The 16362-nt window shown below is 34.1% G+C and overlaps 1 protein-coding gene across 2 annotated transcripts in view; it reads right to left on the bottom strand.

Moving 5' to 3' along the window:
* The window catches only part of INTS2 (integrator complex subunit 2), a 47411-nt gene that overhangs the window by 30074 nt on the left and 975 nt on the right, over positions 1-16362 (bottom strand). For both annotated transcript variants that reach the window (XM_074261981.1, XM_074261982.1), the window contains exons 2-7: positions 15370-15676; positions 14880-15018; positions 13370-13472; positions 13005-13118; positions 1454-1584; positions 1027-1200 (exon numbers count right to left, since the gene is read on the bottom strand). In XM_074261981.1, coding sequence (XP_074118082.1) covers positions 1027-1200; positions 1454-1584; positions 13005-13118; positions 13370-13472; positions 14880-15018; positions 15370-15676 — 968 coding nt within the window. The remainder of the gene's footprint in view (positions 1-1026; positions 1201-1453; positions 1585-13004; positions 13119-13369; positions 13473-14879; positions 15019-15369; positions 15677-16362) is intronic.

The following is a 16362-nucleotide window of genomic DNA, read 5'->3' as shown; positions in this document are numbered from 1 at the left end:
GTGTATGGCTTACTATTAATAGGCACATATTCCTAAAAAGACCAAAGCAAAAGGAAAAGTGCTCAGGTATAAAAATATTCATGGAAGTATTTTTGGTTGTGGTAAAGAATGAGAAATTAAAAGAATACATATATGTATAAATACATTACACATAAAAATGTTTGTTGACTTGTCAAATGTGTGTGTATGTATATGTACACACACACACATATTTCAACTGGGGAATGGATAAACAAATTATGGAATACTATAGTGCCATAAGAAACCTGGAAGATTTGCAAGAACTGATAAAGAGTCAAATTAGCAAAAGTACAAATGATAAAATAACAATGACAATGTTAATAAAAGATTTAAGAATTCTGACTTATACAACAACCAGACACAATTCCAAAGGACCAATTTTGATGAAGCATGTTATCCAACTCCTGAAGGAAGACTTAGAGGACAGAAAAAGGCACAATTTTTGGATACAGCTAATATGGGAATTTATTTAGCTTCATTACATCTATTTGCTACCAGGACACTGCCTTTCTTTCTTTTTCTTTAACTAATAGAGGTAGGGGAGGGAAGGAATAAAATAAACAAAATTAAATTTTTAAAAAGAAAATACACAATAAAAATTTGTGCAACTTTCCATGAATTTTTTTTTAATTTGGAAAAAAAAAGGTTATGTCAATATGTAAACATCACTCCAGCATAGGCTAAATTATTACAATAGCCAATTAGTAGAATTAAAATTAATAAGCTTAACTTTTTACCATTATATACTGAGTTAATGATCAACTCTTACACTAAAGATTGAGCCACAACAACTAATCATTTTGGGTTTAGATACTGTTGGATAAGAATTGTTAGGGAAAATTTTTAAATACTATATTGCATTTTACAAGTATGAAAGTTTTATGCAAGTGCAACATAATAACTTATTTTTTTTAAAAAATCACTACCTTCAAAGTATATTTTTCCCTTTTCAACAACCCCTAATAAATTCTGAGTCCTTAATTCTCACTTTCCAATGTTTCTTACCTGCTGTCCATTTCGAATAAAAGTTCCAAACCAAGTCCGAACTCTTGCATTTGTGCCAAGCAATAAACCACTAACAAAACAAACCAGATCACTCACTCCATCTTCAGAAGCTTCATTCTTAGTATGATCCAATGTCAAAGCTACCCCAAGCCCTGGCAGGTGGCATTCTTCCACCTAACCGAAGAGAAAATAACACAAGGTCAGCGTATAGCAAGCAAATAGGACTGGCAAGCCTGAAGTTAGATTTCACAAAAAGGAAAGGTTCAGAGAGAAAAGTGAAATGTAAACAAGGAAATCACACCCAACTCCAAAGCTGGGCACTCAGACTTTCTGGAGAAAAGTCTTTACACTCATCAATGGCAGGATACTACCTATTTAATGATCTATGTTTCATCCCTTTTACCCCATCAAAAGCCAAGTTTCTTACCACCATGCCTCGGACTTTCAGGGCTTGAGAAGGGTTCATTTTACATAAGAAACGTAGAGCATCTGTCCGACGACGTCCACCCAGGCTCTCCTCGTCTTGCCGTTCACCATTCTTAATCAATCCTCTACAAACTGAACATTAAGAGTACTCAATCACTTCAACTTCATTATTATTATGAACTCAACATTTCAATCCAACCCCATAAGCATTTTTATGTACAAGGCATAGTAAGCTCTGGAGATACAAAGAAAAGCAAAAACAGCACCAAGCATCAGTAATCTTTGAAGTCTACCTTAAAAAGCTCTCTAATTCTTATTAAATTAATAACTCAAGTCTACATTCACAGTTTTTCTGAAATCTAGCTTCTTCCTACCTCTTTCAGTCTTACTATACTCTATTCCCCTCATATACTATTGAAGAAAAAATTGACTACTTGCTGTTTCTTAACTTCTTACCCTTTCTATCTTCCTACTTTTGCCCACACAGTACTCCAAAGCATGAATGGAGTACTCCTCATTCTCAACTTTCCATACCATCTCTATCTCAGCTCAGATGTCACATCTTTCATGAAGCTTTTCCTCAGACTGCTAAATAGACATTTAATAAGGACCTACTTTGTGTTAGGGACAGAGCACTAGGGATAGAAAGGTAAAAGATTACCATGCTCTTAAGAAGTTCACAATCTAAAAGAGGGAGACAAGATGAAAACAACTATGTACAAATAAGCAATACACAAAATAAATCGAGGACAATTGATAAAAGAAAGACAAGACAATAAAGGGGTAATGGGAAAGGCTTCTTATAGGAGGATTTTAGCTAGGACATGAAGAAGCCAGGAGGTAAAAATGAAGAGAGAGAACATGAGGGAAAATCTAGGTAAAACGCCTAGAGAGGGGACACTGAGAATCTAATATAAGGCACAGCAAAGAAGTCACTATCACTAAATCAAATAATACTGGACAGGGGTTCAAAGATGTTAGAAAGACTAGGAAAATAAGGAGGGGAGATAAAGTTATAAAACTCAATAGCAAAAAGTGGATTTTAACATTGATCCCAGAGATGACATATAGTCATTGGCGTTTACTGAGTTTGAGGATGACATCATCAGACCTCTACTTTATGAGATCAGTATCACAAGTGGAGAAGGGACTACAGTGAGAAGAGACTTGTGACAGAAAAATCCACTAACAACCCATTGCTATAGTCAGTGTGTAAGGCAATCAGGTTCTGCACCAGGACAATTAAAGTGTCAGAGGAGAAAAGAGCACTTATTAGTGATGTTACAAAGATAAAATTGGCAGGCTTAGAAACAAATTAGAAATAAGAACTCAGAATGAGGAGTCATGGAGGAGACTTAAGTTGAGAGTCTGGGTGATTAGAAGGATGATTGTCTATTGATGTTGAGGACATCAATAGACAAATTAACAAGGGGACAGGGTTTGGAAAGAGAATTAATTCGGTTCTGAGCATGATATATTTAATATGTTCAAAGAAAATACAACTTGAGATGTCTAATAAGTAGTTGGAAATCCAAGACTGGAGGCCAACAGGAAGTTTAGAGCTAGATTTGAGAATTCAATGGCATAGATTAAAACTGAATCCATGGGATCTGATGAGATCAATAAGTAATATACTATGGAGAAAGAAGAGGATACAAGACACAGCACTAAAGGATACAAATGGTTATCATGAACTAGATGAAAATCAAAAAAGACTGAAAAGGAGTAACTAAATAAATGAGAGAATCAGAAAATAGCAGTATCCTGAAAACTTGTAAGGAAGAGAATTTCAAAAAGAAGAAGGTGATCAACAGTCAGAGGCTCTGGAGGTCAAGAAGAATGAAGACTGAGAAAAAGCCATTAAATTTAGCAATTAAGAAAGCACTGGGAAAGAGTCAAGAAGAGTCCTCGAGGCAACTCAGTTGAAGTCTCTCAACATTCTCTTCCAAACAATTTTGAAATAATATCTCAAACGAAACTTCGGGGCAAATTTTTTCTAGCTTGAGAAAATTTAGGTCAATAAGAGAACTTTGTGATATTGTGTATGACATTCTACACCTCTATATATGAGGTGGCTGAAAACAGCAGCTTCAGGAGATCTAAAGTGATCAGAAAACTGATCAGAAAGAGATTACAGGGAACCCTTTGCTGTCAGTGGATATAACTGGAATTGATTAGCAAGTCTGTTGTCCATATAGAGTTCCAGAGTGAAGAAAAACACTGGAAGTATAGAAATAAACTGGGAAAATAAGCGAACAACAAAAAAAGAACATGACTATGAAAAGCTACTATGACAGCAGGCAAGAGCAAGACATACCGAGAAGAAGACAACAATGTAAAACCAATTTTAAAAAAAAGCCTCAAAAGAAAAGGCACTAATTGTACTGAAAGCCCAACAAAAATTCTGGAAAAATTAAAGGGATAAGAGTGATAAAGGAAAAATTAGGAAAAGAAATTAGTGGGGCAGCTAGGTGGCACAGTAGATAGAGCACCAGTGTTGAAGTCAGGAGGACTTAAGTTCAAATCTGGTCTCAAACACTCAATGCTTCCTAAGCTCTGTGTGACCCCTGGGCAAGTCACTTAACTCCAATTGCCTCAGCAAAAGAAAAAAAAAAGAAAAAGAAAGAAAGAAAGAAATTAGTGATGCAAAAAATTACGAAAAGAAAATCAAAAGAGGGCCCCCCAAAAAAATAAATAAATAAATCAAGAAAATAACACTTTTAAAAAAAAGAATTGATGTAATAGTTTAAAAAAAAAAAAGATATAAAAATTCACTTAAGAAAATAACTCTTTAAAAAAAAAAAAAACAAACAGCATTGGCCAAATGAGAAAAAAGGTACAAAATCTAACAATAAAGAATTCCTTAAAATTTAGAATTGAGCAACTAGAAGCTAGCAATTTCTATAAGACATCAAGGAGACAATTGAACAAAGCCAAAAGAATGAAAATGAAATAAGAGATAATATTGGGGGGGATGATCAGAAAACTTTTGGCTCTCCAAATTTCCTCCATAGAAAAACATCGAACATTGCCTAAATGAAAAGAGCAGCAGAAATAAACAGAAGTCAAGCAGTTGTTCTCTTAAGACAATTAAGAAGAGCAGAGAAAAGGCCTGACCCTTCCAGGGGCAGAACTCAATAGTTCACATGAAAATCAAAGACCTAGTATACTCAAGGGAAAGAAGGGAAGAGGGATGAAAGAAATTCAAAACCTCCAGGCCAACCCTGAAGAATCAACAAATAAGCCCTGGGAGCAGTTGGCATTGGGTGACAGTCTCAGACTTACAAACTTTCATCTCATGGACAGTATGGGGATAACTGTGAAGATTGAAGGACCTTCCACTATTCAGAGACACCAAGCATAGGTATGCTGACAAAACTCATCCATATCCAAGCGGGATGGCTAGGAAGAAGTTATCAGACACCTGGTGACAGGCAGGGACGCTGCTGGCTATTGGCATCAGCAGGAGAGTATAGAGTTTCTGGTTTCGGTAACAGGAAAGAGCTATAGTTTTCAACTACATGAGGAACCTCAAGAAGAAAGATCATAGACAGGACAGTGTGACACAAGGCTTAGAAATAGAGAGGAAAGTCCAAGATTGAGATTCGGAACAGATCTTAAAAAATAACAAGAAGGGGCTTGGGACATTTATTCCCCATATTTCAGGACTAGAATTTGATCACACTAATAGCTGCTAAAAATAAAAAATAAAATAAAAATAAACAAGGAAAGAAGAAAGAACTCAACCACATATAGCACCTATGAGGATAATGAAGATCAGGGTTCATATTCTGAGGAAGATAATGGAACCAAAAAATCTGAGAAAGGTCAAATGGTCCCAATCCCAAAGATTTCTTAAAAAGAACCTCAAGATCAAGGAAAAATTAGGAAAATAAATAAATAAGTAAATAAGAGCAACCCAAGAAAATTATGAGAAGAAAGCCAACCAAGTTGAAGCAGAATGAAAAACTTAAATTTTTTGAAAACTAAAATTGGGTGATGGGAAACTAACAACATTCTAAGACACAAAGAAATATTAAAACACATTCTTCAAAAAATAATTAAGGAAAACTGCCCCAATATCCTAGAAACAGAGGGGGAAATACTCATTGAAAAACTTCATCAATCATATTTGTCAAGAGATCCCACAAGAGAACCCCAAGGAACATTGTTGTAAAACTCCAGAACTACAATCTCAAGGAAAAAATACTGCAAGCCCCCAGATAAAAACAATTCAAATATCAGGGAGCAGCAGTCAGCATTAACCAGGACCTGGCAGCTTCTATAATAAAGGATCAGAAAGCCTGGAATACCATATTCCAGAAGGCAAAGTACTGAGGGTTACAACTAACAATTAACTATCCAGCAAGTCTCAGCATTGTCTTTCAGGGGAGGCAATGGATCTTTAATTAAGTAAGAGACTTTCAAAATGATTCCTGTTGGGAAAAAACAGAACTAAACATAAAATGTAATCTACAAACACAGGTCTCAAGAGAAGCATAGAAAGGTAAACAAAGGAAAAATATGTATTATTTAAAGGTTCAACATCCATAGATGGAAATCTTGAGATCTATATTTGTCACTGGGGCAAATAAAGAGAGGCATCACATGGACTGAGGATTTAGTTGTAAATGGACTCTGATGTGATGACATCAAAGAGAAAGACATTAAGGAGTGGAAAAAAGGAAAGGAGAGGTATAATGGAACAATTAGTTCACATGAAGATCAAAGACCTATTATACTCAAGGGAAAAGAGGGAAGAGTCATTGTCTGAAGCTTGATTTCATCAGGGAATAACTTAAACATTCAGTTGAGTATAGGAATTTATCTAATCCTACAAAGAAGAAGAAAAAGTAAAGAAATGGGAAGAACAGGATAGAAGGGGGGTCAGAAAAACTAGGGAAAAAGATAAGAGAAGGGGAAGAGAGGATAAAAGATAAGATAGTGGGTAGAGTTGGTTAAAAAAAACACTACTCAAAAAAGGGAGGCAGAGTGATAGGAGAAAAGGTAGTGTTAAAAAAGGGTATGTTAAAACAGAAACAAAAACTAGTCCAAAGACAGGGTGGAAAGAAAAAACAAAAGTATACACAAGAGAGAAAACAGGATGAAGGAAAATACAGAGCTGGTAATTGTAACTGTGAATGTAAATAGGAAGACTCATAAAATGGAAATGAATAACAAAGTAGATTAAAAAATAGAATTCTAAAATATGTTGTTTACAAGAAACACATTTGACACAGAGAGACACAAACAGTAAAGATAAAAGGCTGGAACAGAATTTATTATGCTTCAGCTTAAGTAAAAAGATGCAAAGGTAGCAATTCTGATTTCAGATAAAGCAAAAGTAAAAACAGACCTTATTAAAAGAGATAATAAGGAAAGTACATCTTGATAAAAGGTATTGTAAACAATGAAGTAGTAACAATACTAAATGTGTATGCACCAAGTGGTAGAGCAGCCAAATTCCTAAAGATTTTAAGCCAGTTACAGGAAGCAAAACTTTTAGTAGTGGGGGGATCTCAACCTTCCCCTCTCAGCATCAGACTAATCTAACCACAAAATAAACAAGAAAGAAACTAGAGAAGTTAATACAATCCTAGAAAACTTAGACATGATAGACTTCTGGAGAAAACTGAATAAAGACAGAAAATAAAACACCTTTTTCTCAGCAGTACATGGTACCTACAACAAAAAATGACCATGCATTAATTAAGGTGTAAAAACTTAACAGTCAAATGCAGAAAGACAGAAATAGAAAATGCTTCCTTTTTAGACCACACTACAATAAAAATTATATTCAATAAAGGGACAGTGAAAGATAGACTAAAAACCAATTGGAAATTAATCTAATTCTAGAAAATGAGTGCGTCAAACAACAAATCACAGAAACAATCCATAATTTCATTCAAGAGAATGACAATAATTAGACAACATACCAAAACCTATGGGATGCAGCCAAAGCACTTCTTAGGGGAAATTTTATATCTCTATATGAATAAAAGGGAGGAGATCAATGAACTGGGCATGCAAATAAAAAAGCTAGAAAAAGAACAAATTAAAAATCCCCAATTAAACCAAATTAGAAATTCTGAAACTCAAAGGAGAGATTAATCAAATTGAAACTAAGAAAACTATTGAACTAAGATATAAAATTAAGAATTGGTCTTATGGTTAATTTGATCAGAAAAAGGAAAGAAAAAAACCAATCAGCAGCATAAAAAATGAAAAGGCCAAACCAATAATTAGGAGCTATTTTGCCTAACTGTATGGCAGCTGGGACAGGTAGGTGGTACGTTGGATACAACACCAGCCCTGAAGACAGGAAGACCTGAGTTTAAATCTGGCCTCAGACACTTAACACTTCCTGCTGTGTGACCCTGGGTAAATTATTTAACCCCAATTGCCTCAGCAAACAACAACCAAAAAAATGTTCCAATTTTATGGCAGCAAATCTGACACTAACTAAAATGGATGAATATTTACAAAAACATAAATTGCTCAGGTTAACAGAGGAGCAAATAAAATTACTTTCCTTCTATGCCAGAAATATAGCATCGATACCTAACTTAGGAAGAGCCAAAACAAAGAAAAAAAATCACAAATCAATCCCCTAACGAATTTGATGCAAAAATTTTAAATATAATTTTAACAAAGAGATTACAGCATCTTACCAGCAGGATAATACACTATGACCAAATGGGATTTATTCTAAGAATGCAGAGCTAGTTCAGTATTATGAAACCTATTACCATATTTGACTATATCAATAACAAAACCAACAAAAAATCATGATAATCTCAATAGATGCAGAAAAAGCACCGATTTCTACTAAAAATACTAGAGAACAGGGATAAAAGGAGCTTTCCTTAAAATAATAAGCACTATATATCTAAAACCTATAGCAAGCATTATTCATAATGGAGAGATGCTGGATACATTCCCAGTAAGATCAGGGATGAAAAAAGGATGCCTCCATCACCACTATTATTCAACATTGTACTTGAAAACGTTGGTTTTAGCAGTAAGAAACAAAAAAGAAATTAAAGGAATTAGAATAGGCAATGAGTTAATAAAACTATCACTCTTTGCAGATGATATGATGATCTATTTAGAGAATCCTAGAAAATAAGCCAAAAACCTACTGGAAACAATTCACAGCTTTAGCAAAGTTGCAAGATATAAAATAAACCCACACAAATCATCAACATTTCTATATATCACTGACAAAGCCCATCAGCAAGAAATAGAAAAATTCCATTTAAAAATACTGTTCACACACACACAAAAATATTTGGGAAGTCTATATGCCAAGACAAACCCAAAAACAATATGAACATAATTACAAAACACTTCTCACACAAATAAATTTATATCTAAACAACTGGAAAAATATCAATTTCTCATGAGTAGGCCAAGCTAATATAATAAAAATGACAATTCTGCCTAAATTGGTCTACTTGTCCAGTGCCATACCAATCAAGCTATCAAAAAATTATTTTATAGAATTAGAAAAAAATAATTACAAAATTCATCTGGAAGGACAAAAGGTCAAGAACATCAAGGGAATTAATGGAAAAAAAAAAAAAAAGAATGGTAGCTTAGTAGTAACCAGACCTAAAACTACATATAACATGTCAGAAACTTGGCACAGACTTACATCTCACATCCCATACCAAAATAGAGTCAAAAGAGTAAATGATTTGGGCAGAAAAGATGATAACACATTAGGAGAACAAGGGATGATTTACCCAGAAGATCTTTGGAGAAGGGAAGAATTTATAACTAAAGAAGTACTAGAGAACATTATAAAAGGCAAAATGAGCAACTTTGATTAATTAAAATTTTTGCACAAACAAAACTAACAGAAACAAAATTAAAAGGGAAGTGCAAAGCTGGGAAAAAATCTTTACACAGCCAGTGTTTCTGATAAAGGTCTCATTTTTAAAATATATAAAGAATTGTATCAAATTTAGAAGAATACAAATTATTCCTCATTGATAAATGGTCAAAGGATATGAACAGACAATATTTAGATGATGAAATTAAAGTCATCTATAGTTATATGAAAAAATGCTCTAAATCACTATTGATTAGAGAAATGCAAATTTCTGAGGTATTATCTCACACTTCTCAGACTGGCTAAGATGACAGGAAAAGATAATAATAAATATTGGAAGGGATATAGGAAAAGTGGGACACTAATACACTGTTGGTGGAGTTGTGAAATGAACCAAACATGGATGTGAGTCAAAAATGAAGAGATACACTGGGAGAAGAGGGAAGGGAAACACAGAATGGAGAAAATTTTCTCACATAAAGAGGTAATGCAAGGAAGAGCTTATACAATGAAGATAGGGAAAAGGGGGTACGCAATGGTTGAACTTCACTCTCAGCAGAATTGGTTCAAAGAGGGAAGAATGTATACATATGTGTGTGTGTATACACACACACAGAGTCAAGTCGTGTATAGAAATGTAACTTAATAGAGCAGGGGAAAGGGATAAGAGAAAAGGGATGGGTAGTTATGATAAAAGGGACAGCAAATTAAGGGAAACAGTAGTTAGAAGCAAAACAGATTTTAGAGGAGGGAAAGAATTTTTTAAAAGGAAGAGAAAAAACAAACAAAAGAAAATGGGATGGAAATATACTGTTAATAATCGTTAACTGAATATAAATGGAATGAGCTCACCCATAAAATGGAAGCAGAAAACAGAATGGATTAGAATCCAATCCAACAATATGTTGTTTATAAGAGACATACTTGAAATAAAAAAACACATACTGAGTTAAAATGAAGAACTTCAGCAGAAGCTAATGTTTCAACTGAACTAAAAAATTGTCAAGGATAGGGGGCAGCTAGGTGGCGCAGTGGATAGAGCACCAGCCTTGAACTCAGGAGGCCCTGAGTTCAAATCTGGTCTCAGACACTTAACACTTCCTAGCTGTGTGACCCTGGGCAAGTCACTTAACCCCAGCCTTAAAAAAAAAAAAAAAAAAAAAAAAATTGTCAAGGATAGCAATTATGATCTCAGACAAAGCAAAAGCAAAAATAGACCTAATCAAAAGGGATAATCAGGAAAATACATTTTGCTAAAAGGTACCACAGACAAGAATTTTACATCAAGTTTCTCTGATAAAAAGCCTCATTTTTCAAATATATACTGAGTATAGAATTAAGTCAAATTTATAAAATCTCTCAATTGACAAATAGTCAAAGGGTACAAATAGGAAGTTCCCAAAAAGAAATCAAACCTATTTATTGTTATATGAAAAATTGCTTTAGAGAAAGGCAAATTAAAAAACAACTGATATACCAGTTCATACTTATCATCAAAAATGATAAATGTTAGAGGAGATGAGGGAAAAATAAATACACTAATGAACTGAATTGTTGGGGAGTAGTAAATAGATCCAATCAACCTGGAGGACAATTTCGAAGTAGGTCCATCCAGGTATAAAATTGTGCATACACTTTGATCCAGTAATACAAGGTCTATTTACCAAAGAGATTAAAGAAAAAAAAAAAAAAGGATACATAGGTACAAAAATATTTACATCAGTTCTTTTTTATGTTGCCAAAGAATTGGAAATCAAAAGAATCTGAGAAATGGCTAAACCTTTGGTAAATGATTGTGATGGTGTACTATTGTGTTGTGGGAAATGACAAGGTAGGTGATTTCAGAAAAACATGGCAAGGCCTATGTGAAATGAAATAAAGTGAGAAAAACCAAGTCTCATTGTGCACAGTAACAGCAATATTGTAGTGATGATCAACTGTGAAAGATTTGGTTACTCTGGGGGCAGCTAGATGGTGCAGTGGATAGAGCACCACCCCTGAATTCAGGAGGACCCCAGTTCAAATCTGGTCTCAGACACTTAACACTTCCCAGCTGTGTGACCCTGGGCAAGTCACTGAACCCCAGCCTCAGGAAAAAAAAAGAAAAGAAAAAGAAAAGATTTGGTTACTCTGAAAAATACAATCCAAGACAGTTCCAAAGAATCCATGATGAAAAAATACTATCCACTTCCAGAAATAACTGATGAGCTATATACTGAAGTATAATTTCCTCACTCATTTTTCTTGCTTTTATAAAAATATATGGTTAATATAAAAATATGTCTTACATGATTTCACATATATATCTGATATCATATGCTTACTTTCTCAGTGAGTAAGGAATGGAATGGGAGGGAGAGAATTTGAAACACAAAATTCTTCTTAAATGTAAAAAAAAAAAAAAATTTTTAAAGAAAGAAAAAAATCCTTGGTAACCATAGTTTTGGTTAAATAATAAAGTGGGAAGCTAGAATGTAGAGCATTAAGAAGAGATTGAGAGGAAAGAACATGGAGGCATTTATTACAGATAGATGGCCTTATCATGGAGGCTAATTACAAAAAGGCAGGAAAGATACAGGACAAGTTATTCAGGATGGATAGATCAAATGAAGGTTTTTTTGAAAATGAGTAAGATATAAACATAGTTGTACGGAGCAGGGAAGCAGCCAGTAGACAGGGAGAGATTCAAAATAAATGAGAGAATAAGTATGATGAAGGGGAAAATGTGAGAAGACAGATTAGTTATCAGTATTTATTTCTTATTCTCACTAATTGTAAATTCTTTAAAGATGGAGTCTGTCTTGTTTCATCTTTCCATCTGCAGTATAACTAGAGCTGTTTACTAAATAACTATTGATACCTTCCATGCTATAGATGAGAAGTACTTAACAAAACAAGAATTAGAGGAAATTAAAAAGATAAATAGATTAGTTTAATTACATGAAATTGAAGTTTCTGCATAGACAAAATTAATGAACTTAGGATATGAAGGGAAAATAGAATGGGAAAATAAATCCTTGTCAGATAAATATGCCACAGCCAACATAAGAACCTCTTTCCCTGACTATAATCCCTGACTTTCCCTGACTCTTTCCCTCACTATAAATGCCTCCAATCATCTGACTTTAGGTTGATTTGACTGGGTTGGGAGAATGGTTAGTCTAAAAAAGTTCTTCTAGTCCCCAATCTTTTAGCTAAAACTACCAAAATAACTATTCATTATAATATTGATTTAGAAATAAAGCCTTAAGAGAATCAATTCAAAGAACCTATCACCTTGCAAGAAGGAAATAACTCAAAAAAGAGCTGTTGACTTACTTTGATTTATTCAGGCCCTAATAAATTAATGCAATAGCTTCCAGTCATTGCTACTCTGAAAGAGAGATAAAAGACAAAAAAGACTGTCTCCCTCATTTTCTATTCTAAATTAGATGAAACTGATGAAGAGAATTTACAGAAAATATATTTCCCCATCATTCTGATTAGCTGATCTAAAAATACATTTCCAAAATTTCAACAGTCTAAATTTTCTAAATGACCTTTCTGAACCAGAGAATACATTACTGGGTTTATAGCTCGGTGTCTAAAATGGTTGTAATTTCTTAAGAATACTCAAATGAAATCTCCATTAATGTTTCTTTATTTAAAAAAAATCAAGCTCTTGAGTTAATTCAATCAAAAAATTTTAATCTTCCATTTTATAAGATCTACCTACCTTCGTTAAAACTATCAGGGACATTGGCCACTAAGAGACACAGAAACCAGGATCCATTTCGAACATGTAACAAGGCTTCAGCTACATCAACTATAGGAAGTAGGGAAGGAAGCTCTGTGGGTGAACAAGGTGTATTTCAATTAATAAAATTAGCGATATGCATTATTTCAATAAATGAGGCATTGAACATCTTCAGTTGATGTGATCAAAATTTGGATAATTTCTTGTTAATTTCCTTTCCTCTTTGGACATTTGAAATAAATATTATAGTTGGCAATTTGAAAGTAACACAATGTTCAAGGTTAAAATGTTACACTGTATCACTGAAGAATAAACTTTTTCTGAAATGTATCTTAGCATAGTACCTGCTTGTAAAATACAAAGTACATCTGCTGCTTCCTCCAAATAGACTGGGCTCTCAAAAAGCTCAGAAGATTTAAAAAAGAACTCTCCATTGGACTCAGAAACCTACAGAAAAAGATCCATAATTACAAGTTAGCTAATGATTCTATAAATTGTAATTAAGGAAATAAGTTCCTTAAGACTGAGTATTATTGCTACCCATCATCAGGTGTCCTAAATATTCAAAAAATCATTAAGTCCTTCAAATAAATATCAATTAACTAATACTGATAAGAATAAATTTCAATTATATGAAAACTCAATTAGAAAATAGAAATGACTGTTTAAGCATGTCAGTTTCAATTTCTACAACTGCATTTCAAGTAACTATCTTGGAGTAGAAAAAAGATTAAAAGAACAGGAACCCTCCACAAACAATGAGACATATCCATGAACTGGAAATGCTACTTATAGTGGCATGTTTCAATCTTAGACCAACAGCTTTAAGTGACTCATGAAAAGAAATGCAAATTCAAATTCCCTTAAAAAATGACACAAAGGACATTAAATTCACTTAAGAACTACAACATTAACAATAACAAATTATTATTTTTAAATGAATTCAATATTCTTCCTATTAAGTATTGTCATCATATCTCATGTAAACAGAAGTAAGCAAACAAACCTTCCATCTGAATACTACAATTAATGGAGGATGATAGATCATTTTATCTTATCAGCAACACTTATTCAAAAAGAAAAATATAAATTGAGAAAGTTTTATATTGCTGCAGAACAGAAAACCAATCTGCTCCTACTGAGAAGTGTGAAAAAGATTACTTTTTTTTAATCATGATACAAAACTACCTTTCAGATTACATATAACAATTTAAAAATACTTTGAGAAAAATAATAAATTGTATTTGGGTTTTTTGGTCCCAGATTAATAAATCGGTTTTCACCAGTTTTAACCATTAGCATCAGGGCCAAAACTGATATAAACAATCATAATGTGATGATTTAGCAAAGTAGCTAGTACCAAAAATGATGGACTTTCCCATATTTTTTACAGACTAGCATACAATATCACGTAGCAGGTGATTTTCCAATTAACTAACAATAAGATCCAACAACCCTCTACATTAGAGGAAGAAAGGTACAAATGAGGTGAGAGGAGAGCAAGAAAGAATAAGTTATAAGTTATATTTTGAAGTACTATTAGCCTCTGAAGTTAAAAGTCCTAGTAGATTTAAAATAGAACAATGCACAGTACAGAATGGTAATCTGCCTAACACTGTTATCACTGACCTTACACATCAGTGTGGTACAGTGGAAAAAGCAGTCTTCATGGTCAGAGAATCTGGGATCAAATCAATAACTGACCTTGGACATGTCATTTGAACTCCCTGGGCCCCAGTGTCCTCATCTGTAAAATGAGGGGATTGGACTGAATAGTCAGTCTCTGGGCTCCCTTTCAGCTCTAAATCAATGAAATGTCAAGTGGGTTTCTAGTTATCAGCAAAAAAAATTCACCTTGTTCATTATTGCTAAAAGTTCACTAAGCACAAGACGCAAACGACGAGGTGAATCACTATGTTCAAATTCTAATGTCAGTCCATGCTGAAGCTGTGATACCAAGATGCTCTCTCCACTGCTTCCACCAAACTTATGCCTAGTAAAGAATGCAAAAAACAAAAAGAAACCACACTTAAGCAAACAATATTGTGGAAATTAGGGGGAAAAAAATCATGATTTTGTTTTAAAAAGCAACTGAGAAAACTTAAGAAATATAAATAAGTACTAGTAATTCTGAATTATGATCTCATCTGACTAACTCAAATATATGGTAAAAACTGCTTATTATCACCCATAAATTTATTTCATAAACCTCAGGTTTAAAACAGCAAAGTTTCAATTCCTTTGCTCCCCTTTTCTGAAAATTCCTTCCTATGAATATTTTGAAGAGCTCTAAGGTATATCATGTCTGGTTAAGTTCTAAACTCCAAAACAAAGGTTTCATTACCTAAGCTGTTGTTCTTTATTGGCATCTTGTTCCAAAGCATGGAAATCCACAGACAGCAATGCAACAATGGAATTGACAGCTTCCACCCCTGAAAGAAGGCGCAGAATAAGTTTTTTATCCTGAGCCCAGCTTTGGCTCTGGTCAGCTGGTGCACATAGTGCCATCCGCACCAAACAAGGCAGGAGAAGTCTTAATTCTGGATCACTGAGGGAGGCCAAACGAACAACATCAACCTTCTGCATTGCCTCAAAGGCAAATGGGCTGACAAACTGAAGATTTGTACACTCTGCCATCACCACTGTTAACCCTGATAAAGAAAAAGAAATATAAGTAAGAGGATACTTCCATTTACATGATTCCAAATAACTGCAATTCCATAAAGTCCTGAGAAAATGTAACCTACAATCCAAGCAAACTGGGGGCGTTTTGTTTTTTTCCCTTTTCCCCCCCCCTGATTTCCTGATTCATGGCTGACTTCGTGCATCAATTTATCTACTAGATAACTGTTAAGAAAACATGACATGTATAACATGAAAAGTAAATGTGTCAAGTCATTAAAATGAATACCACATAAGTTTTGAGACAGGAACAATGCCTTATATTTTCTATACACAGGTGTCACAGTACAAGAGAGCTAAAGAAGGGACCTCAAAAGCCATCTAGTTCAGCCCACTCATTTAACAGTTGAGAAAACAGGGTCAGAGAGTTGTGAAAAGAATAAATTTCAAAAGTAGATCTTGAATCCAATTCCTTTCATGACACCCAATTCTGTTTGAGGGACTAATATGACCTTAAATTTAGAACTGGAAGGAATCTGAGAGGCCACCAGACCCAATCCCCTCATTTTATGGGGAAGGAAGCAAAGCCTTGGTAGGCTTCTGGGATCAGCCTACAGTCTCTTGGCTAATGAGTGCATGGGGGTGGAATTCAGACTCCCATCTGGCATTCTATCCACAAACTACTACCTCAAGCTCAGTGATATCTGAGCTCAGG

This window comes from Sminthopsis crassicaudata, chromosome 4 (genome assembly GCF_048593235.1).
Source record: "Sminthopsis crassicaudata isolate SCR6 chromosome 4, ASM4859323v1, whole genome shotgun sequence".
NCBI lineage: Eukaryota > Metazoa > Chordata > Mammalia > Dasyuromorphia > Dasyuridae > Sminthopsis > Sminthopsis crassicaudata.
The sequence above is the reverse complement of the archived record's forward strand: the minus strand, read 5'-3'. Positions and strand labels throughout refer to the sequence as shown.